Source organism: Psammomys obesus, unplaced genomic scaffold (genome assembly GCF_907164565.1).
Source record: "Psammomys obesus unplaced genomic scaffold, mPsaObe1.curated_primary_1811, whole genome shotgun sequence".
Classification (NCBI taxonomy): Eukaryota; Metazoa; Chordata; class Mammalia; order Rodentia; family Muridae; genus Psammomys; species Psammomys obesus.
The window spans coordinates 10000981-10025265 of record NW_026596117.1 but is presented as its reverse complement, the minus strand read 5'-3'; the positions used below and the strand labels follow the sequence as shown (position 1 = coordinate 10025265).

Genomic DNA, 24285 nt, shown 5'->3' with positions numbered 1-24285 from the left:
ACATCTATTACTGTCCCGGTAAAACTACCTTTTTCATTGCTCCTTAAGCAGTTTCCTTTTCTTCTCCCTTCTCATGAGAGCTGGGCGTATCCTATTCCATCGAGTCTTTCTCTGATTCACTGTTTCTGCCATTCAATTAGTCGTCACTTTCAAACAGGATGCTTCCTTCTAGAAATTAACTTTGCCTTCATTGTTGGGTTTAAAGGCACGTGTGTACTACCAAGCCTGGATCTAAGCTTTTCTTTACCTGAAATCCTGAAATTTGCTCTGTACCAGGCTGGCCTTGAATTCAGATCTGCTTGCCTGTCTCCTTAGATTAAAGCTATGTTTGTATACACATAGACGTTTCACATGGACCTAGAAGATCTCTGGATGTGATCTCTTGCCAGAAAAGCCATGTTCTGAATTAACATTCCTCTACAGAGACCAGCTGGTCAACAAAGGAAGTTTCAGGCCAACCGAGGCTACATAGGAGACCCTGTCTCAAAGAGGTGAGAGGCAATAAATTGTATCTTACTTAGTGGCCCTACATGACTCCAAAATGCAACCTATCTTTTTATTTAAGTTATCAAAAAAATTCTCCTAAAAATAAAATCCATACACCATTATTTATTCAACTGAATAATCATTTTAAAAAATACATTTCTAATTTCAATTTCTTTCTTTGCCCTGACCAAAATTCTCATTCTTCAACACATTGTTAGTTTTTCTAATCACTCAAATATTCCTACTTTGATATACTTGAAAACTAACACATACCACAAGGTATCACATACTGATTTTATGTTTGTTTAAGAATTATCTGAAGGTCATTCCAAAAGCCAAGGAATTGTAGGCAACAAGAGAAAAGCTGTGAGACAGTAAGAGCCTGAGAAATGCCAAGGTTTTTTTTTTTTTCTGTGAAAAACTTCTGTTGCTTTTTTCTGATAACGGAGATATTTAGCCCTGTCCCTGACAAATTAGACTAAATACATTGTTTGTGAACTATTTGAGTAAAAAAAAAAAAAAAAAAAAAATGCTGGGGAATTAGCTCACAGCTCATTAAAAGAGAAACTCTCAAAAGTAACTGGACACATTCCCAGTCAGGTAACTGTGCAATAACCACACCCCTTTAAATTACACTACATAACGGGAAAAGGCCCCACAAATAAGCTGTAAAGTTTGGTTTTCTCCAAAGGTAGGTAATAATGGATATGCTGCTTAGTAATTATGAAGATAAGCCAAACTCTGAAGCCTTTTTAGAATTATGCAAATTAAAATCCCAAATGACCAGCAATCGAGATGTTACAACTCATTTCCTTGTAAACCCAGTACTTGGGAGGATGAGGGAAGACTGCAGTGAGAGGCAGAGTTCCAGGCCAGCCAGGGATAGAGACACTGTTTCAAAAAGCAAAAATGTGAGCCAACCAGATACTAAAAATGGTAGTTTGATGCAATATAGAAAAACCCAAATATGAGCTGGGCATGGTGGTACACGCCTTTAATCCCAGCAATCAGGGAGGAAGAGGCAAGCAGAGAGGCAGCCTGGTCTACAGGATAGCCAAGGATACACAGAGAAACCGAAATAGAAAACCCAAGTATGCAGACACTCAGGTTCTTTATATAAAAAGGCAAAATATTTGTATAAAAGCCACATATCCTCCTGTACATTTTAAGCCATTTCTTGATTGCTGATATCTAATACAGTGTAACTGCTATGAAATGTCCCACTGTATTATTTAAAGAACAATAACAAAAAAGTCTTCACTCTTTAGTACAGATAGTTAAGAAAAAATACTTCCACCAGTATTTATGGGTTGCAACCATGGATACAGAATGCATGTAGACAGATGGCTGACTATATACAGGAACGCGCACAGGCCTGAATTTCAGAAAAGCTGAGTTCTAGTCGCTCTCTGCTCCTAATTGACAGCACACTCATGTGACCATCACTCAAGTCAATATATAGCTATTACTAGGCCAGTACTCAGGAGGCTAAAGCAGATGGATCACAAGTTCAAGGCCAGCCTGGGCTACATAGCAAAAGTACTTAAAAACAAAAACGAAACTCGAGAGCAACAAAACAAAGAATATAGTCCCCTACAAACCTGCTACCCTTTAACTCCATCCCATAAAGACTACCACTAAGCAATCTACCATATAGCTTAAGATTTGTGTTTTTCCCCCCTTACTGTGAACTAATGTCAAGTTCTTCTCATGCAGCAGTGTTTGAATCCATCCCTACTTGTGCTTCTGTTAAGAATTTTTCTTTTACTACTCCGGAATGGTCTATGTACAGCCCATCACTTCCCCCACTCCATTCCACTACTAATATTCCAATTTTTTTTTCCAGATTGAGGCCATTTTGGGTAATTGCATGTCTGACAATGAACAGCTGTATGCACCTCTATTGAGTGCATACCCTAGTGTGGGATAGTCATACGACAGGTTATATGTAAGAGTTTAGTCCCTACAAGTTAGGGAGGTATGATCATTACAGAAAACGTGGAGCAAACTGGGGCCTGGAAAAGCTGCTGCTTCTGAACTAGTGAGTTACACACTTCTGTGAGGGCAGAAGTCACATCTGACCTGTGGTCCCCCACTCATCAAGGTGCCTCGTACACAGCAGGAGCTCAACACAGTCCAGTGCAGCCCTGTGCTGCCTGACATCGTCAGGAGATGGATGGTATATAATAGAGAGATCCTGTAAAATAACAAAGGAGCTAGAAACTGTCACTCAGTGACCTCCACCATACAGCACCACCGGACAAAACCACTGGACATTCAATCACGTTGGTGAAAAGAAAGCCACACCGCCAGTCACCTGAAAGCACAGCACAATCACGTGAGCATGCATATCACTCAATGATGATAACAGTAACAGACAGCCTGTTGCTGCTTTCTGTGTTTGCTGGACTGTACTTTTCATCATTATTTTAATGCATTTAGTGCACTGCTGTTTATAAAAAGGCTCCCGTGACGTTAAACCATGCTGTGTTACCCTGGCGGCAGCCTCCTGCACTAATGTTTACCAAGTCTCTAGATTGAATCAAGATACCTTGTTGAGTGATTGGCCTGTACTGAATAAGCTTGTACACTAAGCTATGATGTGCATAGCAACAAAATGGCCTGACGACGCAGTTCTTGGAACACACAGTCCTGTGCTTAAGTGGCATATAACAGTATTAAGAGTAGAGGAAAGGTAAAACCCTGCCCCTACTCTTCCCAACTCTCTTAACTAAAGTGAGGTGACAATCTTATATTACCATTTTTTTTTTTTAATTTATAAAATGTAGCTCAAATGAGTTAGAGTCCCACCTTTAATCTACAGCGAATACGTCATGAGAGAGACTGCTGCTGGCTTAACAGCATATAAACATCATTCTGAACCAACTAAATCTCAAAACAGATCCCGAAGTTGTGAGGATTGCCCAGGACTAAGCTGCTGTGTCACCTTGATGGTTAACACCACCAGCCTTAATTTGGTACTCCCCAAAAAAGCTCTCTAGTAACCTCCTACTGTGTTCAACATACTTCAGGAAGAGGCCTGCAAGGACTTCCCATAGAGGCTGTCTGAATGACACTCCCTCCTGAGTGCATTTCTGGTGGTAGTATTTACTCTTTGCAGAAATACTATCATCTATCAAGAAAACTCCTGAGGTCATGACAGACCAGTTTCCTCAAAGCTTAACAGAACTGGAAGAGTCTGCAGAATGTTTCTTCCAACAGGACCTCATCAGGTAACTTTCACAAAGGTCGAAGTATACAAGTATCTGTCTGGTTTTTAATTCCTGTTCTGGGGACATGATAACTCACCAACACAAGGAATGCTCATATCCTAACTTAAAAAAAAAATTCATCTATTTTATGTTACCATAACAAAATAGGCTAGGTACTTTGTATTTTTTAGGGGGCTGGTTCTCTGAGACAGTGTTTCTCTGTGTAGCTATAGCTGTCCTGCAGACGAGTCAGACAGCCTGCTTCTTCCAGGTATTGGGATTCAAGGTGTGTACCACCACACCCACCTTACATATTTTTGCTTCTTTTTGGAGGTGGGGGTGGGGGTGGAGGTTCCAAGACAGCATTTCTCTGCGTAGCCTTGGCTGTCCTTCAACTCAGAGATCTACCTGCCTCTGCCTCACAAGTGCTGGGCCTAAAGACGTGTGCCACGCCACCCAGCTCTAAACTGCCCCTCTCATGAAGAAACTGTTTATAATCCTGTGATCACCTTTCTAGGTTTCAGGTTTTAGTACTCCCATGTTCAATCTACACTCATTAGTTCTTGGGCTGGGTGTGGAACTGTGTCACACTCTGTACTTAGCCAATGTGAAGCCCCTGTGCAGTCTTGAGCACACCATCCTCAAAATATATTCTTAATCTTCTTTGGCCCTAACCTACTGTTTGGGTAACAGGCAATTATTATACCTTCTAAACTTAAGGGCATCGTTCTACAGGTTCTCAAATTAAAAACAATTCTACGAAATGGTAGAGACGTTTCTCTATTTTAAAATTTTGCATTGTCTAAGAGTTATACCGAGAACTAGGTAAACCTAAATGTCATTCTTATTCAAGGAAATCATAAGTCGTTTTCCAGAATGTTTGTCCCCCAAAAACTAGCTCATCACTGCTGTTCAGAAGGAAAAGAAATACCACAGTCCTATTTTCAACACTAGTCTCCTAACAAAGGCTTGCTTAGTTTAAACAGCCACCCTTTAGCCATACCTGCCTCTCTCTTTTGGTAGACGAGTTGTGCTGTTTGGCAGTACTTGTATACCCCACTATATAATACAAGCCATTGATACCAACACAGTTTATCTTTATTGCTCTGACATTATCTAATCTCTTATTCTCTCATGTAAAAGCAACTATAGGAAGCATAATAACATAGAGGCGTGTGACTAGGAATCAAGCTGTGGTCTATTTATTTATTAAGACAGGGTCTCACTGTAGCTCGGGATGGCCTGGGAACTTGTTCCCCTCTCCCTCTTGAAAAACAGCACATAGAGTCCCCTACACATACACATATACACTCCTCTTTCAAAACAACATTTTAAAAAGATTCTTTCTCTTCAGGTGCACATTTAAAGAAAGAGGAAGACAAATGAGATATGAGGAGAACTTTCTGAGTAACTGACCAAAATGTAAACAGTGAAGGAAAGTATAGAGTCACTTTTTTTTGTTTGTAAACCAGAATGGCCTTGAACTCACAAAGATCTGCCTGCCTCTACTGGGATTAAAGGTGTGTGGTGGAGTTACTTTAATCTGTTCTGTAAAATTCTCTAGATCCACTCCCACTGTTCATAAAGGGATAGTCAAAGTAACAACTAAAAGCCCAGGGTGGTAAGCACTCTGGGAGGCTGAGGCAGATGGATAGGTGACTTCAAAGACAGCCTTGTCTACAAAGAGAATGCAGGACATCCAAGGCTACACAGGGAGACAAAACAAACAAACAAACAAACAAAAACCCTAAAAGGATAGACCACTGCTCTTCAGGATGACATAATCACATTTAAATTTCTCTTTTGGATTATATACATAGTCTTCTGAACACTTTTTTTTTTTTTTAAACTAAGGCTTGAACCTAGGGCTCCCACCAATCTAGGCCAAGTGTTCTATCAGAGCACATTTCCTAAAACATATTTATAGAGTACATAATTTCCCCCGTCCCTTCCACCCTCCAAATCATCCCACAAACCCTTCCTTCTTCGCGAATTGTTGCTACATAGGTGTGTATTTCTAACTACATAAATTCAACCTCAGTTTGTAAATTTTTAAAATGAGAACTCTATTACAGGTCACCCCATAATTACTCAAGATAGACTTACTCAAGATAAAATTTGTGTGTGTTGATTCACCCCAGATGCTTTTTAATAAACAAGGAGTCTCCAGAATGCGAAGCTCAAACTCAAAGATTTGGAGCTTTGCAAAAAGCTACTCCTACCTTTGGTTTGGCAAGGAAACAGCAACCAGCCAGGCATTGCCGCTAAGCCCAGCTCTGTTCTAGTAGTTGTTGCACTGTACAGCCTTATAAAGCTCTGTGATAGCTTCGGGAGATGGGCAAAACCCTAGTCTGTATTATTTCCTTCAACAGATTTATACCAACTGCCAGTTAAATCAAGCGGTAAGAAACAGATTATGGAAGCAAAGGTGGGCTGGGTTTTGTTTACCTCAAAGTCATCTCCCAGTTTTCCCAAGTCAATGTGTATCTTGACATCAAACACTACTACTCTCTTCCCCTTTAAGGCTCTTACTGTTTTCATTTACCAACCTTCACTATGTTAATGTATATGAAATCTACTATACTGCAACTCACTTTAAATAAGAACTAGTCCTGTTTCCCTGGGTCTGAACAGTAGATTCCCCAAGTTCCCATAGCTAGAACAACTTTCAAACTTTCCCCAAACATGTAACTGCTTTCAGGCTGACAATCTGCTCAATAGCTCTGCCCTTGCAAACAAAGCTCCGCAAGCCAGAGGCCACGGGCAAAAACAAACAAAACAATCACCCCCCACCCCAAAACCTTCAAGCGTTGCAGGACCTTCACCAACCACCACCCTACAGAAGCTCATCTCAAAAACAGTTCTAGGGTCAAGGAGATCTGAACAATTCCTTCCCAACCGGGCTAGCGTGAGCAAACTCCAGCCTAACAAATCCGCGGGAAAGATGCACATTCTTGGAGTTAACCAGTAAAGAGCATTAGGGAGGAAGGAATGCGACAGGCTAGGTTAATGTCTAGGCTGGCAAGGTGTACCCCACCCCCACTTGGTCAAAGCCCTGCGCGGGTACTGGTTCTGATTCGCGAGATCCAGCCTCCGAGTCCGGACCCACCCTCCTAGTTCTGCGGTCTCCATAGCACGCCAAAGCTGGGAAGCGGCTGGCGCGGAGCTGTGCAAATACTTGCCACTCCACCCCCACCCCTCATCCTGTTGCTTTACCGGTGCTGCAGCCCCACGAGTCCCAGAGTGATCACATGCGGCACGTCTAGCTGCGTGGGCCACTCTCCAGAAGCGATGCACCCGAACACGCCGCATTCCTCACGGATCCCCAATTCCTCCAGTTCCATGGCGCCGCCGAGAGCACGTGGAGGGACCTGCGGCCGCGGCGTAGCCTAAGCACCAACCAGCTGTCCGCTCAGCCGTAGCACGCCCGAGAACCTCACGCTACAGACTGCCTCCTCCTTCCCCTCGAGCTAGACCCTCTCTACTGCGACGGCGCACATCGCCCACAGGAGGCGTGGCCATCTCGGCCTCCAGCGCGCCGCCAATCAGCCAGGGCACAGGACGGGGGCGGAGCTACGGAGTCGAGGGGGTGGGGCCAGCCCGCGGGAGAGGTCAGACGCGCCGGCTGTCCGGCACGTGGAGGTCTCCGTTATTTTCCCGCTCTCGAGGCGTAAGTGGTGAGAGTGGCGCAGCAATCGTGTTTATTCCTCGGGAGGTTTGAGTCGTGCGTGCTCCTGTTCGCACGCCTTCCCCCGGCCGCCGGGACTTGGTACGCTCCAGCTCAGAAACCTCCCCTGGGCGAGCAGGGGCCGCCGCCTGCGCGCCAATTTTCGCTGCTGGGAGCTGGGGGCGGGGCCGCCCGGAAGAGGGGGCGCGCCAGCGCGCCTGCGCGGCGGGAAGCCTAGCGGCCGCGGTGCCGGAACCCCGCGCAGCCGGCCCAGAGCTCTCCTGGCTAACAGGGCGTGCCTGTGGCTTGCACCTCCCTTCCCCGCCCCCTAGATTTCTGTGGTCTCCCTTGTTTTCCAGAGCGCTTCCTCTCTTTTCCCGCGCGGTCTGCACCTCTAGTCCTCTTAGGAGAATGGCCACAGCTGAGGGTGAGTAACCGGCTTTCGGACTGACTAGGGTCCTCCAGCAGAGAGCTAGCGTGCCTGGCGCGGACACGTGCGGCCCCGGGGTCGGGGTGCCTCCCTCCTGGCGCGGGGCCGGGCCAGCTTCCCCACGGCTGCGTCTCAGGCCCGGAGCCTGCACACGTGGTCCAGAGCTCCAGGAGACAGACGTGTGTTGGGCACTGAGCACTCCAGGCCTTCCTCCCAGCAAATACCCAGAAATGGCCCCGGGATGGGAAGAAAGTAGCAAAGTGGGAAGGGAAGTCCGGAGGAGAAAAGGCCACAAACTAACCAAGTGCCTAGAAACTTTGTAATGAGAAGATCAACAGTCAGGAAAAGCTAGCAGAATTTGTTTATTCTGTTACGCTTAATATATCAATACTCTCCTTTGCCGGAAGGTTAATTAATAGTTTAGTGCTGTGAAAAATAGGTTCAGACTTTTTGTTTAGGTCAATGCTGCTTTTTAATCCCAGGAATTTGGGATTATGGGTGTGGGTTAGTAAGGATCCGTGATAGCAAGTGGGCTTGAGTGCCAAAACGGAAGGCAAACGGTTCTTTAACCACTTTTTAGATTTACAGGTACCGTTTTGTCCGGGCGTGGTAAGACCCTCGGGAAAAATGGATCGTACCCTTTATGTTAATAAAATTGTCTTGAACCACAAATTAAAGTTAGTTGTGTTGACACCCCCCACATTCTTTCCCACCTATGAAAAGCAAAAGAAAACACCCTGAAATTTAGATGATACAGCTCCATAAAATTGGGGCTTTGGGACAGAATTTTTCTGAGATCAGGGTCCATGTACTTCTAAACTGGTAAAAATCTCTAGAATCTTCCCTCATCGTTCCTTTTTTTTTTTTTTTTTTTTTTTTTATTAATGTGTGTTTGTGAGAGTGTATGCTCCATTTGGATTTGGAAAGCTAGACGAGGATGTCTGTTTACCTGGAACTGAAGTTAGAGGCCTCTTTAAGATGTGGCTTTTATGCTTCCTAAAGTTTTGTACTAAAAAAAAAAAAAGTTGCTGTGTGTTTCCTTACTTTACATCACAGTGCTAGAAGGTTTTTTTTTTTTTTTTTTTTAAGACTTAGCTTTCAGTTCCATGAAACAGCCTAAGACCTCATCAGTCTGATGTTTGAAATCAAACCTATTAATTTCTGGGTTTGAATTTGGTATGTGTGCATTTGGAAACATGGTCTCTGTGTGGCCTTGGCTGGCCTGGAACTCCCAGCACTTGCTGACATTAAAGGCACATAAAATCACGCCTATTAATTTTTAACATTTTTATACTTGAAGTATATGCTTCTTATACATTTTTTTTTTAATTTTTGAGATTATAATTGCAACATCCACTCTTCCATAGCCTTCCCCACTCACCTTTAAAATTCATGGCCTCTTTATTAGCTGTTATCACATGCATATACATATATCTATATACACTCCTTTGTACCTCTGTTTTCAGGGCTGACCATTTGGCACAGGGCAACCAATTGGTGTTGGGGAAGACCACCTCTCCTAGTTGTAGCTTTTCTGAGTTGCCTATGGCTAGCTCTTTTTCTTTACCCACTTTGGCATGTCCATTGGTGCCTTCCTTGTTCAGCTCACATTTGAACAATAATGCTTGTGAGGCATTGTGGCTGTAGCTTTTGGTGTTATTGGGAGACAAAATCTCCCAGCAAACTCCCTGTTCCTCTGGCATATGCAATCTTTCCAGCCTCTCTTCCACTAATGTTCTCTGAGCCTTAGATAATAGCAGTGTTTCATTGATGAATTGGGGCTGGGCTCCATACCTCCTCTATTTTTTTAATACCCATTTAAAAATCACATAGGCTAGGTGATGAATATATATAGGAGTACATTCTAGAACAGTAGGTAGAAACTTAGCTTTGAACAGTGTTGAGTTTTTACAAGATGCCCTTTTTACTATTTTAAACCATGAGAAAGCTTGATAACAAATGGATGCTAACAAAAGTTAGGTTTTCTCATAAGAAGAAAATTATCTCTGGGTAATTTGGGGGAAAGAGTCCATATAGTGTGTAGGTAATAGGCTGTGAAACTAATATTCCAGAAATACAGTCTGTTCCATTCCAAAGGTCAGTTCACATGGCTGTGACCAACTCTCCCTGTACTCCATCTCAAGTAAAATGTGATCTAACAAAGAATTGCCTCCAGCATCCTCTTTACACTGAACCAGTGAGAAGCCATTGATTTTCTTCTTGGACACTTAACCTGGGTTTCCTGTGCCAGCTGGTGGTGTGACCCTATCAACTCTTCAGGTTTCTTCTGTTTGTTCCAGATAGGGTCTCCCTTATGGAACTGACTGACTTTCCTGACTAACTCTTCTGCTTTATTTGCTGCTGTTCTTTCCACTTACTAGGTTGCTCCTTAACCTACCCATCCACACATAGCTAGAGCACTAAGTGCTTAGCCATGCTGACCTGCTCTACACTTGGACTACTTGATTGTGCCTCTTTCAGTTATCCCTTGTTAAATTTTGATCATTTTTCAGGTCTCCATCCAGCTTTTACTTTGTTGTAGACTTCTGGTGTAAGGTGGCCCAGCTGTGAATGTGGGATCCCATAGTCTCTACTTTGGATTATTTTTATTATGGTTTCTTATTTATTACCTTCACAACTTAGGTCCCCATAAAGCAGAAACTAGATTTCATTTGCTGTCCCTGGCACACAGACACTGGAAAAGTACTGAGGATAAGTGTGTTCTGGAAACATGAGAAGCAGTTCCTGCACCTTTAAATGTTGGTTACTTTTGATTTCGTTTAAATCATCCTAATGTAAAGTCTGGTATTCCTTATGTGTTGTGACTAACATTAAACTTAGATGCTTTGGCCTGGTCTGGTGGTGCATCTTTAATCACAGTGGAGGTAGATGAATCTGAATCAGATGTTAGCATGTCTAGAAAGGACATACTAGGCTAGCCAGGGCTATGGAGTGGGACCCTGTCTCAGGAAAAAAAAAAAAAGAAAATGATTCTGTACTCATTTCCTGGTGCTTTCTTTACTACATCCTCAGTAAAGAGGGTACTGGTGGCAGAGGATTGAGAAATATTTCCAGGCTGTCTAATGGAAATGTAAATAGAGCTTACTGTTTCTCCATTCCTGGTGGGTGTGGGACTAACTAGCCTTAGAATTTAGCAACATAAAAATGTCTTGGTTTAGGATTTAGATTTATTTGTTTTTCCTTTGGTACTAGACTTTCAACCTAGACCTTTTATGTTAGGCAACCTTCACTGAGCTGTGAACCCAGTCACTACCTCCACTAAATAAAGAAACCTCTTACACATTAATTTAAAAATCAAGAAATTGTTCTGAATTTTTCCATTCAGTCTGCCATGAAATGTCACGGGAAATAAAGCATTTTTCTCCTTTCCACTTTTTCTTGATTCCTATTGAGTTTCACATGATGTACCCCAGTCCAGTTCATCTGCCTGCACACTTATATCTGCCCTTTTACCCTTCCCATCTCTCCCCAAAACAAAACACACACAATAAACAACAAAAAACAAAGCATAAATAATCATCATGGGATTGATAGTTTGCACAGGTGTGTCCCATAGTATATTCCTTTGTCCACACATCTTCACTTGCATATGTTCGTTGCAGTGAGTCATCAGCCTGGCCCAAGTTCTCTGGCTTTTGTGACACCATCAATACTGTATCCTCACTGGGTCTCCTCTGGGTCCTCCTGTTGCTGCCCTGTGTCATGGAGATCCTGCAGCCCAAGATCAGCAGGATTAGTCCTTTCACATGTCCCAACCATCCACGGATAATAGATTTTTGGGGTAGGCCAACTCCAACTTGGATCTGGGTCTGGGTGGGCATCGGAGGTGATCAGCATTCAAGCTCTCTGGCACCTCCTGGATAGGCCACCCAAAGCCACCATGTATAGGAGGCAGGGTCAGCTCTTCTGTTTTCATGCCCTTGTCTGGCTCCCCCACACCTCCAAAGTATGTTCCACTATTGCCCAGGCAGAAGTGCATGGGCTGTTCTAGTGACCCCAGAGGCAGTTCTGACTGCTGCTACAGGAGGTAGGAGTAGAGGTCCGTCACCCCTGCATCCACACCATGCCAGAGAAGTGGCCCTGCACTCTCCCCCTCAGGGCCAGTTGTCCTAACTACTGCCGGTGGTGAGGGAGAGGGGCCACACCACCTATCTCCTGCTCTCACCCTGAAAGCTAATTAACCTTTATCTCCTCCACCAGAGCTAGTTCTGCCAACTGCTGCAGATGGTGAGGGACAATGGGGGGAGGACATCAAGCTGATGCCCCCCCCCCACACACACACACCCTACCCCTGGCAGACTAAGCTCCCTCTGTCTTCAGGTCTGGCTTGCCCACTCTCGTGACCCTGGGGCCAGTTCTATCGCCACCCCACAGCAGGCAATGGCAGGGCCAGCTCACCAGAGCCTGCCTTTCCAAGTGATGCAGCTGATAAGGCCAGCTTACCTGCTGACCCTATGGCCAGCTCTCCCAACTGCCTGAGTGGGTAGAGGGCATCTCCACCCACCCAGGCCACCCTCACAGCACAGTGGCGAGGCCAAAGTCTTAATTTTCTAATCTCTGTAGTTGTTATAATTAAATGAACACAAAATTATGATACATGAAGAGAAAACTTTATAGAGTATAAGATTCTGTGCTAATGGTTTTTATATTGATATTAATCGCTGTCTATGCAGAGGTGGACGTTTTAGCTGATTATTTAATATTTGGGAAAGCTTGGAATCTGACAGTTGTGTTTTGTTTCCACAGTACTGAACATCGGGAGAAAGCTCTATGAGGGTAAAACAAAAGAAGTGTATGAGTTGTTAGATAACCCAGGAAGAGTCCTCCTGCAGTCCAAGGACCAGATTACAGCAGGAAATGCAGCTAGAAAGAATCACCTGGAAGGCAAAGCTGCAATCTCGAATAAGATCACCAGCTGTATTTTTCAGTTGTTACAGGAAGCCGGTGGGTGCTGCCCTTGTGTCTTTCATATTGTTTTCATGGGGAGAAATTATTTGGAGCAAAAACGTTATACTTACTGATGTGCTTTATTACATCAAAAGAGGTAACTGACTCATTCTGTGGGAGATGGGTTTGGTTTAACCTGTTTGGGAATGTCTCACAGGTTAAGTTGCTTATGATAAAATCAAGGCAAGAGCCTTTAAGGTTCACTATAACAGTTTACTGGTTTGGGAGTCTTGGTGTTTAACTGGGGAAAACTCAGTGATACAGTACTTCTTAGCATGTACAAAGCCTTATTTTTAAGCTCCACAATAGTACCCACTGTCTGTCTGTCTTACTTTGCTATTACCACGACAGGGCAGCCTATAAAGAAAAGTATTTAATTTGGGGCTTACAGAGTTCCAGGGAGTAGAGCCCATGGACATCCTGGCCAGAGCGTAGTAGCAAACAGGCAAAGCATAGCTGAGAGTTTATGCGGTAAATAGGAGACAGGGCTAACTGGCAACAACTTGGGCTTTTGAACATCAAGCTTTATCCAACAAGGCTGCACCTCCCAAAGAGTCCCAACAAGGGGAACCAAGCATTCCAAACCACCACCTCCCACAGAGAAAAGGATTTAGCAGAAAGAAACTTAGCAGTTGCCTACAGTCTTTATCAGTCACATGAGTTTTAACTTCCTATGCAAGGCCATCTCTAGCCTCAGAATTTAACTATGAGAAGCCTTCCTCGGTATCTGCAGCCCTAAATAATAACCTGAATTGACTCCCTGGAATGCTACACAGTTGTTCTCTGTTCTATTGGAGACAGTACAGAATTTTAAGTCCCTGTTCTCTATATAAACCCCGAGGCATATTTGAAGATAGCAGCTGTGCCTCCCAGTGCTGTTCTAGGTATAAATGACAGGCCTGAACTTAGAACAAGTCTACATTGTGAAAAACTGAAGGAAGTCTTTTCTTCCATTGGAGAAGGTAAATGATACGAAAACTGAAGAGTATATATGGTCTGTTGGAATGGAGGAGGGGAATTGGGGGTCTTTCTGTTTGTTGGTTCATGAGGTTTTGTTTTCCAAGTTTGTATGTCTGTGCTGAAGTGTATGTCAGTGCACCACATGCATGTGTGAGTCCTCTGGTGTCAGAAGACGGTATCCTCTCCCACGGGACTGGAGTGACAGGTGGTTGTAGATTGCCATGTGGATGCTGGGACCTATACCCAGGTCCTCTGTAAGAGTAATAAATGCTCTTAACTGCAGGTCCACCTCTCCAGCCCTGCAGTGTGCTATATTCAAACTATTAGGAAAGAGGTTGTTAGTTTCCAAGGTCACTACATAAAAATTTCCATTCTAACAGCTCATCAGCCTAGCTTTCTCAGTGACAAAGAGAATGGAAGAACATATTTTCCTTGCTATTGCCTAGAGTAACTGATACTTCCTGGTGGATGCTTTTTCCAAGGATTATTTAAGCATTAAAAGAAAAAGAATTTTCTAAATCTAGGGCTCTTCTGATTGGTAAGTAGATCAGTCTGTAAGGATTGATATAATACTGAACTGTAGAAATGAGAATTCTGTGCTCAGGTTAGCTTTAGAGGTAATTTAATGCCACCTGGATGATTCATGTGCCTTCTACAAAGCTAGATAATCAGTGTTGGGGTGGAGAGACAGTCTGAATATGAGTGATTAGCTGGAGGGATAACTTAAGTGCCTTCTGCTATGGTACGTGGTGGTAGAGAGGGGAGACACTGAAATGGATAAAGCACTGAACTCCACTCCTGAGGCCTCATACTACTCACCATGCAATATTAAAGTGAAACTGTCTGATATTTTGGTAATTAATACGAAAATGTTTTGTTGACTTTTTATGTCTGTGTGGGTGTGTGCATTTGAGTGCAGATCCCATAGAAGGCTAGATAGATGCATTGGGTCTCCTGGAGCTGGGTTTACGAGGGGTTGTGAACCTCCTGTCCTCTAGGAAAGCAGTAAGTACTATTAACCTCTGAGCCATCTCTAATCCCAGGGTGACATTTATTTTTCAGAGGTGTTTTGAGTTGCCTAAGCAGATAAAGCACTTGCCACACAAGCCTAACTTTCTGAGTTCAACCCCCAGAAACCATGTGCAGAAGGAAGAAAACTGGCTCTGGGCTTGGGTTCTCTGACACTCAGGCACACCTGTGCACGCCCACACTCAGAATAAAATGCAAGAAAAATAAGTACAGGATGAGAACTTTGTTCTTTAGATTTAAAATCTACCTTCCTTTGAAGAAGAATTCATTATTCTTTCCCTTTTTTTGATCAATCTGTAGGTATCAAAACTGCTTTTACCAGGAAATTTGGAGAGACTGCTTTCATTGCACCCCAATGTGAAATGATTCCAATTGAATGGGTATGCCGAAGAATAGCAACTGGATCTTTTCTCAAAAGGAACCCTGGTGTACAGGAGGGGTATAAGTTTAACCCACCAAAAGTGGAGATGTTCTTCAAGGTAACTCCTTTTGTGACTTAAAGTTACAAATTGCAGAGGTTAAACATTGAAACATCTGATACTGCACATGTCCTACTAGAAATGAATGTCAAGAATGTGGCGGGGGGAATCTGTAAACGTGTTTTTTGACAAGGTTGACTAATAAAAATAAATTTAAATGAATAGAAATAAAAAAAATGTTTTAAAAAGATTTATTTGCACTTTGGCCTGGTGGTACACACTTATATTCCTGCCTAGAGAGATGGCTCAGCAGTCAGGAGTACCGCTTGCTCTTCTAGGGGACCCAGGTTTGATCCCAATACGCACACGGTGACTTGTAACTGTGTAGCTCCAAGAATCTGATCTCTTCTGGCCTACAGCTGTAGTCATACATGCAGGCAAAACACCAATACTTACAAATAAAATTTAATGGAAAAGGGGGACATAGAAGAATTACTATTTCAAGGCCACCCTGGGCTTGGGGAAACGGGGTTGGTTTTTGTGTGGCTCTAGCTGTCCTGGAATTAGCTATATATATCAGACTGGCCACAAACTCAAGAGATCTGCCTATGTGTACCTCCCAAGTGCTAGAATTTTTATAAATTTAATTATAATGTATAACAAGTTATACCGATAACTGATTAAAAATGCAGTGTTTACATTGTCAAACTAGATGTGTGTAATGCACATACATGCAGGCAAAACAGGCATACACATAAAAACTTACAGGGAGAGGACAAAGTTGAAGTATTACCTAGAATAAATGACTCATCTAAATTAAAAGAATAATTGAAAGCACATTGGGGCTTGGAGAGATGGCTCAGCAGTTAAGAGCAGTTGTTCAAGGTGTAATTCCCAGCACCCACATGACTGCTCACAGCTATCTGTAACTCTAGTTCCAGAGGATTTGCTTCCCTCTTCTGGTCATATGTGCCAGCAAAACACACAGACATAAGAAGAAAAATAATTTGAATTTTTTCTTTATTTTTAAGTAGTCAAATCAGGGCCAGGGCGGTAGCTTAGCACTTGCTACTTTTCCAGAGAACTAGAATTTGTGCTTCATTTCCATACATGTAGTGCACACATACATACAAAGACACAAGTAAATTATTTAAAGTACACATAATAATTACTTGAATCATAGGCTACTCTAGGGGAAAATTAAGTATACTGCTATGTTTTATTCTCAGGATGATGCCAATAATGATCCTCAGTGGTCTGAGCAGCAACTCCTTGCTGCAAAATTTTGTTTTGCTGGGCTTGTTATAGGCCAGACTGAAGTTGACATCATGAGTCATGCCACACAAGCTATTTTTGAAATCCTGGAGAAGTCCTGGCTGCCCCAGAACTGTACACTGGTGGATATGAAGGTACTGATAAAATAGGGGGATTTAAGAGTAAACGTTGTAATTAACAGATGCCTTTAGTGGTGTGTCTTTTCCAAATCATTTCCTTGGCTGTTCTAGATTGAATTTGGTGTTGATGTAACCACCAAAGAGATTGTTCTTGCTGATGTTATCGATAATGACTCCTGGAGACTGTGGCCATCAGGAGATCGAAGCCAGCAGAAAGATAAACAGGTATACAGTGCTTTGAGCTTATTATCTTTTTTAAGATCGAGATAGGTGAGGGAGGAGGGGATGTTAAACTGATTTACTGATGTGTTTACTTCTAAAAATCATTTCTCTGCTGGAGATAGGGCACAGTGGCGGGACACTTGCTTAGCACACAAGGCCCTGAATTCAGCCTTCAGTACCAAAAACAGTGAATTGAACAAAAATCTTGAATGGTGGTAGGAAGTACTTTTAACCTATAAAGCAGGTTTATCTACTAAGTATCTTCACACATGAAGACTGAGTGACAGTTCTGGGACGCCACACCAAGTCTCCTTAATAATGCCACATCCGACTTTATTACTTCTTCTGGCAAAATCCTGTCTATACACATTTTAATTTTCAAGTGAGTCGTAACTGCTAATAAAAAGAAGCATTTGACTTTAAATGAAAGCTAAACTTTATTTTGCTGCTGGCTGAATTTTTCCATTGAAAAAAACTTGTACATCAAGGTACATTTTCAGATACATCTCGTACAAACTTCTCATAACCTCTACTAGAAGGAAGCAAGTGTTCTAAGATAGCAGGAGAAAGTTCTGTTCTAAACTTTGTTTTATTTTCTAGTCTTATCGTGACCTCAAAGAAGTAACGCCAGAAGGACTCCAGATGGTAAAAAAAAACTTTGAGTGGGTCGCAGACCGAGTGGAGGTAATTCTCTAGCAAACCTGTCATGTGTTCTTTATTTCATGACATTGGAACTGAGGAAGTAGCTCAGCAGTTGGTAAAGTGCTTGCTTGCTTTGCAAGTGTGAAGACATGACTTTGATTTTCCAGCACCCATGTAAAACAACAAAGGAAATGCCAGATGGGGCATGAATTTATAATTCCAAGATTGGGCCATCAGGCCCTGGAGGACCGCTAGGCCTCTCATGTTAGCCAGCATGCTGCCAGGCCACTGACAAGATGGCTTAGAGGTTAAATCACTTGCTACACAATCTCATAACCGTGTTCAATCCTAGAACCCATATGATAAAGGTGAAAGGAAAAGGCCAAATTCACAAAGTTCTCTGACCTCCATATTTGTGCACACACACATACACACAAAAATAAATTGAAAAATCTTAAATTAAAAATGAAAGGTTTGATGATGCCTGAGGAACATATGAAGTTGTCCTCTGCACTCCATGTTTGTATGAACACAGCAAAAATGAAAAATGTTTGGAGCCAGGTGTGATAGAGCATGCCAGCCATCTCAGCTACTCTGGAGGCTAAGACATGAAGGGTTTCAAGTTCCAGGAACCTGATTAAGTGAACCTGTCTGGGGGGAAAAAAAACAAACAAACCTTTGTTGCAAAATAAGATGTGAGGGGCATTTAGCATCTTTTATTCGGTGACTTTTAAAAAAAAGGAAGACCTTTAGGAATGATTCCAGTCAGGCTGCCTTACTGGTATACCAGAACTCTTAGCAGCTAAGTTAATCATACCATTCCAGGTTCTGGTGTAGAAACCTGAGATTCTGTTTCTAACTCCTATGTGTCACTTTAATTTCTAGGGTATCTACTACTATGAATCCACCAGAGTTGAGAGGGATTCATTATGAATTACAATCACTTCTTAGACCGTTATTTCCAATTAATATATATAGAGAGATCAAGGCCGCCAACTAACTTTAACCTAATTTGGTTGATTATGCCATGAAGGTTCAACAGAATTTGCTGAAACCTCTCTCATAGAACACTTTGTTACTGTTCCCTGAATATTAAGAGGCTTATCGTCTTCATTAATTAGTAACATCATTTGTCTGGTAAAAGTCTTAGCTTTTAGTAGGCAGGTAAGGTAGTACATACCTGTGATCCAGAAGGTAATAGGATCCAAGTTTGACACAAGGGAGAGGTTTGTGTTGTGTTCTTATTTGTGTGAGATGGCTCACTATATGAAGCCATGTAGAGCTGCCGCCATGGTGTTGAGATTAAAGGTCTCTGCTACCATTGCCTGGATGAGGTTTTCATTTTTGTTTTTTATTTTAATTTAATTTTTATTTTTATGTTACAGTTTATTCACTTTGTATCCCCTTCCCTCATCTCCTCCCATGTCCCTCCCCCAGTCCACTGATAGGGGAGGTCCTCCTCCCCTTCCATCTGACCCTTATTTGGTCTAATCAGGATTGGCTGCATTGTCTTCCTCTGTGGCCTGACAAGGCTGCTCCCCCATCAGGGGGATTGGGGGGGGGGGGGTTGTTTTGTTTTGTTTTTTAATGTCTTTGCTCAGCTTAATTTTGGTCTGCTCAGAAAAAAAAGAAAAAAAAAAAAAAAAACACACCAGCTGTGCATGGTGTCATGCACTTCTAATCCTAGCATTTGGAAGGCAGATAGGGCATAGCTCTGAGGTTAGGGCCATCCTGGTCTACATACTGAGACCTGTCTCAAAAAACAAACAAACAAAAAATGTGTGCTGGGGAAGTAGCACCGTTTATAAGCACTTGCCTAGCAAGCATGAAGCCCTAGGTTTGATCCCTAGGACTACATAGAATAAAGTGATGGCATAAGCCTATGATCCCAGCTTTCAGGTGAAAGAGAAGTTGAAGGTCATGCTCAGTTACCTGTGAGGCCCAGGTCTTCCTGGGCTGCATGAGGCCCTTTCAAAAAAGGAAGGAAGGGAAGAGAGGAGGGAAAGAGCGTAGTTAAGGAAAAACAGAAAAGCCAGCTATCCTGGTCGTTGGGAGGCAGAGAGGCAAGAGTATCAGGTCATTCTCAGCTAGATAATGCAGGCTCAGCAACACACAATTAAAAGAAAAATACTTTGTTACATTTACTGTATTTACCCCTTTTTTGACTTTCATATTCCTGTTTTTCTTTTCTAGCTGCTTCTGAAGTCAGACAGTCAGTGCAGAGTTGTAGTGTTGATGGGTTCAACTTCTGACCTTGGTCACTGTGAGAAAATTAAGAAGGCTTGTGGAAATTTCGGGATTCCATGTGAACTGCGAGTAACATCTGCCCATAAAGGACCAGATGAGACTTTGAGAATTAAAGCAGAGTATGAAGGTAAACTTTAAAAATTGCTAGAGAAAGCTGGGTGGTGGTGGCACACACATAAACTCCCAGCACTTGTGGAGGCAGAGGCAGGCGGATCACTGAGTTTGGGACAGCTGAGGCTACACAGAGCAGCATGATCTCAAAAAAAAAAAAGTGCTAGAGAATTTCAGGTATTCCGATTTGCATAAAAGGTTTTTTAAAAGGTGTGTGTATGTGTTTTTTAATAATAATGCTTAAAAGAGCCTTTCCATGTTTCCAAGGAAACCATGCGTATACTTTCATTGGACTTACCTCTAGTGATGCTGTAGAAGGCTATAAAAGAACAAGGAGAAAGAACTTAAAGTGCAAGTGTGGAGGGGCTGGAGAGATTCCTCAGCTGGATTCCCAGTGTCACATTGGGCATCGCACAACTGCCTGTTATTCCAGTTTCATTTCATCTGACATCTTGTGGCCTCTTTGGTCACCTGCATGCATATGATTCACAGGTGCATGCATGCAGGCACACATAGTTGAAAAATGGCTCACAGTTGAGGGCCGCCACAACCATCTGTAACTCCAGTCCTAGGGGAATCCCTTCCCCTCTTCCAAGGACACATGTGCATAGATGCATGCAGGCAAAACACCCATACATGTAAAAGAATTTTTAGGCCTCCAAGCATGAAAGAAAGGAGAATAGACTTCTGAGGATGTGTGGCCTAATCTAGCTGTCTAATTAGCAACACGCCTTGAACATGATTTATGCTGCGATCTGACCCAGCTGCTCAAGGCCTTAGGCCGAAGCAACAGGGCCTCTCTGGTGTCCTAGTCAGCTTTCTTGGAAGCAAATGAAAAATAAAGCTGTAGTTTCAGGAGATAGCACATTAAATAAATGATAGAATTACATTGGTGTAAAATATTAGAATCTGTTCACATGAAAATGATTCTTAACAAGAAAAATAATTTTAGGTTGGCTGAAGATGCAATATAGCTCAGTTGGTAGAAATGCATATTTAGCATGCAAAAAACCCAGGATTCAATACAGCCCCACAGTAAACCAGGAATAGGCATCACACCTGTACTCCTAACTGTTGGGAGGATAAAACGAGTATTATTACAAATTTCATGTTTGCTTGGGCTATAGAGTAAGATCCTATGTTAAATATGAGGTTCTTAAAATGTTTGAAATCTGTTTGCACACTTTGGGTGTTGGTTTTGATATTGGAGATGAGAGAACCTAGAACCTAGTCTCAAGCTAAGCTCTTGAACTGTGGGTGTTGTACTCTGTACTCTAGCACCTGGATACTGTATTATTCAGGAAGAAGCCACATCTCTAATCACTATTTGAGTGAGTCTACCGGCACCCTATTAAGGACAACTCAACATGAAAAATAGCTGTTTGGATGGTGAAGTTCTTTTGCCTAGTCCAAGCAGTAATAACAGAAGGAAGCTATGAGCCTGCCATTCCCTCACTGACCTCATGACAATAGAAATAAAAAATGGTCAAACCTATTCTACCTAGGTTATTGCTTACTATCCAGTTAGGTAAAAGGTGAATTGTACATTTTGAATTTATATATATGCCTTTATCTTTATGATACTTGAGTAGCAGACTACTCAAGGATTTAAAGTTGTTTTTTTTTTTTATTTTACATTTGTTTTTACTGTATAAGTGTGAACAGATGCATGTATGAATTGCAGGAGTCAATCCTCTCCTATCATATGGTTCCAGAGGTCAAACAAACAGGTGATCGGGCTTGGCAACAAAGTTTCTCTTACCCACTGAGCCATCTCACCTGTCTGGCATTGTTCATTCCTGGATTGTTGTTACTGTCAACAAAACAAAGGACCTGACTGTCTTACACCTTTCCTAGGGGATGGCATACCTACTGTATTTGTCGCAGTGGCAGGCAGAAGCAATGGTCTGGGCCCAGTGCTGTCTGGTAATACTGCATATCCAGTTATCAGCTGTCCCCCCATAACACCAGATTGGGGTGCTCAGGATGTGTGGTCATCTCTTCGACTGCCCAGTGGTAAGACCTTGAAATTTTTCCGTACTATGTGTATATCCAAAATTTGAAGAAGATCTCAATGTCTTTACCCAGCCTCATCTGTTAATACATGATTATGTATTTTAGCAACAGCATGCTAATTTTAAATCAGATTTTATATTCACATGCTTAAGTATGCATCTCTAAGAGAAAGAAACTTGGGTTTATTGTCTTTTTTTTTTTTTTTTTTTTTTTTTAGTTTTTAAGCTAACTACTCATTTTTCTATCATTTCCTTTCTGAACCAATAGGTCTCGGCTGTTCAACTATACTTTCTCCAGAAGGATCAGCCCAGTTTGCTGCTCAGATATTTGGGTTAAACAACCATTTGGTATGGGCCAAACTTCGAGCAAGCATATTGAACACTTGGATATCCTTAAAGCAAGCTGACAAGAAAATCAGAGAATGCAATTTGTAAAAAAACAAAAACAAAAAAAGGCTATTTAGATTTTAAGAGAAAAGTTACATAATCTTAGTTCAGATTTTAAAAAAAATCAAGCAAAATGATTTTACATTAGAAAAGAATTTAATTTGCTAGTAAACAAATGGTTTATGGGTTGACAAATTATCGGTGAATCTTTTTTATTAATATTTTCAGCTCTACATAGTGATGTGTCCCTGTAACCTCAGCACTCCAGAGGCTGAGGCAGCAGAATCACTAAGTTGAACTATGTATTGAGACCCTGTGTTGAAAGACAAAATGTAGTTAGTCAAATTGGCATGACACTGCTAAATTACATCTCCTGCTCTGTGTGGTCAGTGTTGGGTATGTACAGAATTATGTGTCTGAAGCAGTGTCTGGTTTAAGAACCAGTAGGGCTCTCTTACAGAGGACCTGAGCTTGGTGCTTAGCATCCAGTGGAGTGCCTCACATAGTCACCTTAAACTAGCAAGTTCCAGGCCATGTGCCTGTATGGCTTCCTTATGCAGCTGCTCTAATACTATTACCACCCCCTCCTAACATGTGCACAAATAATTTAAAATAATAAACTTTTAAAAGAGTATTTCTAATTGTAATAGTAGTTTTTTATAAATCAGTACTTACTGGTCTATAGTTCATGTGTTGAAAATTAAAATGCTTGTGTATGGTAATAATGATATATTCTCACTGAATGGACTGCATTCTGAGTCATTATCTAAGAAAGTGCTCTGCTACATGAATCTCCAGCTAAAGACTGTTTATGCTTTGGCGGGGGGGGGGGGTGTTTTTACAATGGTAAGGAAACCCTAGTGCTTTGTACATGCTGGGCAAGTAACTACCTCTGAGTTACACCTTGAACTCTGGGTTTTTGTTTGTGTGTGTGTGTGTGTGTGTTTGGTTTTGTTTTTCTTGTTTTGTTTTTAAAGAAATAGAGATTATGGGTAGAAGAAACACATAAGATGAAAGAGGAGATGGAAAGACCTCTTTCCTGAGGTCATCGTGTATTGGGGCCATTCTACATGGAAAAAAAGCAGTCAACTTGCCATTCCAGTAAAAGATCCTATAAATACTGTTTGTTTAACTAGTATTGCTGGTGTTTCTGTGGGTTGTAAACTTTGACTTTCTGGTTATACATTTTTAGCCACACCTGCAGTTACCATCCTACCACTGTTTTCAGAAATTCGGATTCCAGTCTGTAATCATAGTGGGGTGGGGCTGGTGGTTTTTGCTAGTGTGTATCTGGACAGTGGCCCACATTTGCTTCTGTAGGAGCAGACGTTACTGATAGTCAAATTTGTGTTTCTTGAAGCTTAGCTGTAGATTCTGTTGCAGCATTTCCCCGTGTTTTGCCATATTCCATCACATACATGTTTTAGGGAAGTGACTAATAACACTGAGCCAGGTGTGGTGTCTTGCTTCCCTCTCTTTAGCTCTGCTGGCTCCTGCATCTTAGGGACTTCCAAAAACTCTTGAACATATTTACTATTCAGTGCCAACTACCATGCCAGCATGTTTGCTGTAAATACACAAAATCTAGGAAGGGCAGAGTTGTATAAGTGAACACAGTATTATTTCATTGTAATTTTTTTCTTGTTAAATCTTCATTGCAGTTTATTGTAAATCCACAATTCAGTATTTGGAAGTATGCGTACACTGTCCTCTGAGTGGCCAAACATTAATCTGAGCAGCCATGAGTTGGCATGCAAATTTACATGTTTGTTTTTATGAGAAGTTTAGGTTTGCTCTAAAAGGATTTATGGCCCTCCAGGATGAAAAAGCTGCCACAAATGAAATGGTGACAAACCCACACCAGTCTGTACTCCTCACCTTTGACTTTTTCAGATGCTCTTATCATTTATTTGCCTGGACCCTGTTGGGTTTAACCTAGCTAACCCCTCCTTCAGGTAGTTCAGATATACTGATCTTTTCTTAGGTATTTGTGCCTTCTACTTTGAAATTCTAAACAGTATCAGGTGATCTTAACACTTTTAAGCTAAAACTAGGATGTCTGGCTCCTAGCTCTGTATGCCAGACTTAAGTCCAAC

General features: G+C 42.1%; 2 protein-coding genes across 3 annotated transcripts in view; one reads left to right on the top strand and one right to left on the bottom strand.

Moving 5' to 3' along the window:
* Ppat (phosphoribosyl pyrophosphate amidotransferase) overlaps positions 1 to 7188 on the bottom strand; it is a 40546-nt gene extending 33358 nt beyond the window's left edge. Inside the window, exon 1 of the mRNA XM_055629207.1 lies at positions 6915 to 7188. Coding sequence (XP_055485182.1) covers positions 6915 to 7042 — 128 coding nt within the window. The 5' untranslated portion in view covers positions 7043 to 7188. The remainder of the gene's footprint in view (positions 1 to 6914) is intronic.
* Positions 7189 to 7298: 110 nt separating this feature from the next.
* On the top strand, positions 7299 to 23327 carry Paics (phosphoribosylaminoimidazole carboxylase and phosphoribosylaminoimidazolesuccinocarboxamide synthase). 2 transcript variants are annotated; one of them, XM_055629209.1, is made up of 10 exons: positions 7299 to 7368; positions 7725 to 7792; positions 12563 to 12760; positions 15053 to 15231; positions 16401 to 16580; positions 16677 to 16790; positions 17388 to 17471; positions 19623 to 19803; positions 21645 to 21803; positions 22071 to 23327. In XM_055629209.1, the coding sequence occupies exons 2-10, from the start codon at positions 7777 to 7779 to the stop codon at positions 22235 to 22237; spliced, it is 1278 nt and encodes a 425-aa protein (XP_055485184.1). In that variant the 5' UTR covers positions 7299 to 7368; positions 7725 to 7776; the 3' UTR covers positions 22238 to 23327. The 2 variants fall into 2 exon arrangements, with proteins under 2 accessions (XP_055485184.1, XP_055485183.1); XM_055629208.1 differs by lacking the exon at positions 7299 to 7368 and adding an exon at positions 7369 to 7467.
* Positions 23328 to 24285: the final 958 nt, after the last annotated feature.

What these genes read in the sequence shown, in the direction of transcription:
- Paics (XM_055629209.1), top strand. An exon ending in GTACACTGGTGGATATGAAG is followed by an intron (nt 16,581 to 16,676) that starts GTACTGATAAAA and finishes TGGCTGTTCTAG; the next exon opens with ATTGAATTTGGTGTTGATGT. An exon ending in GGGTCGCAGACCGAGTGGAG is followed by an intron (nt 17,472 to 19,622) that starts GTAATTCTCTAG and finishes TTTCTTTTCTAG; the next exon opens with CTGCTTCTGAAGTCAGACAG.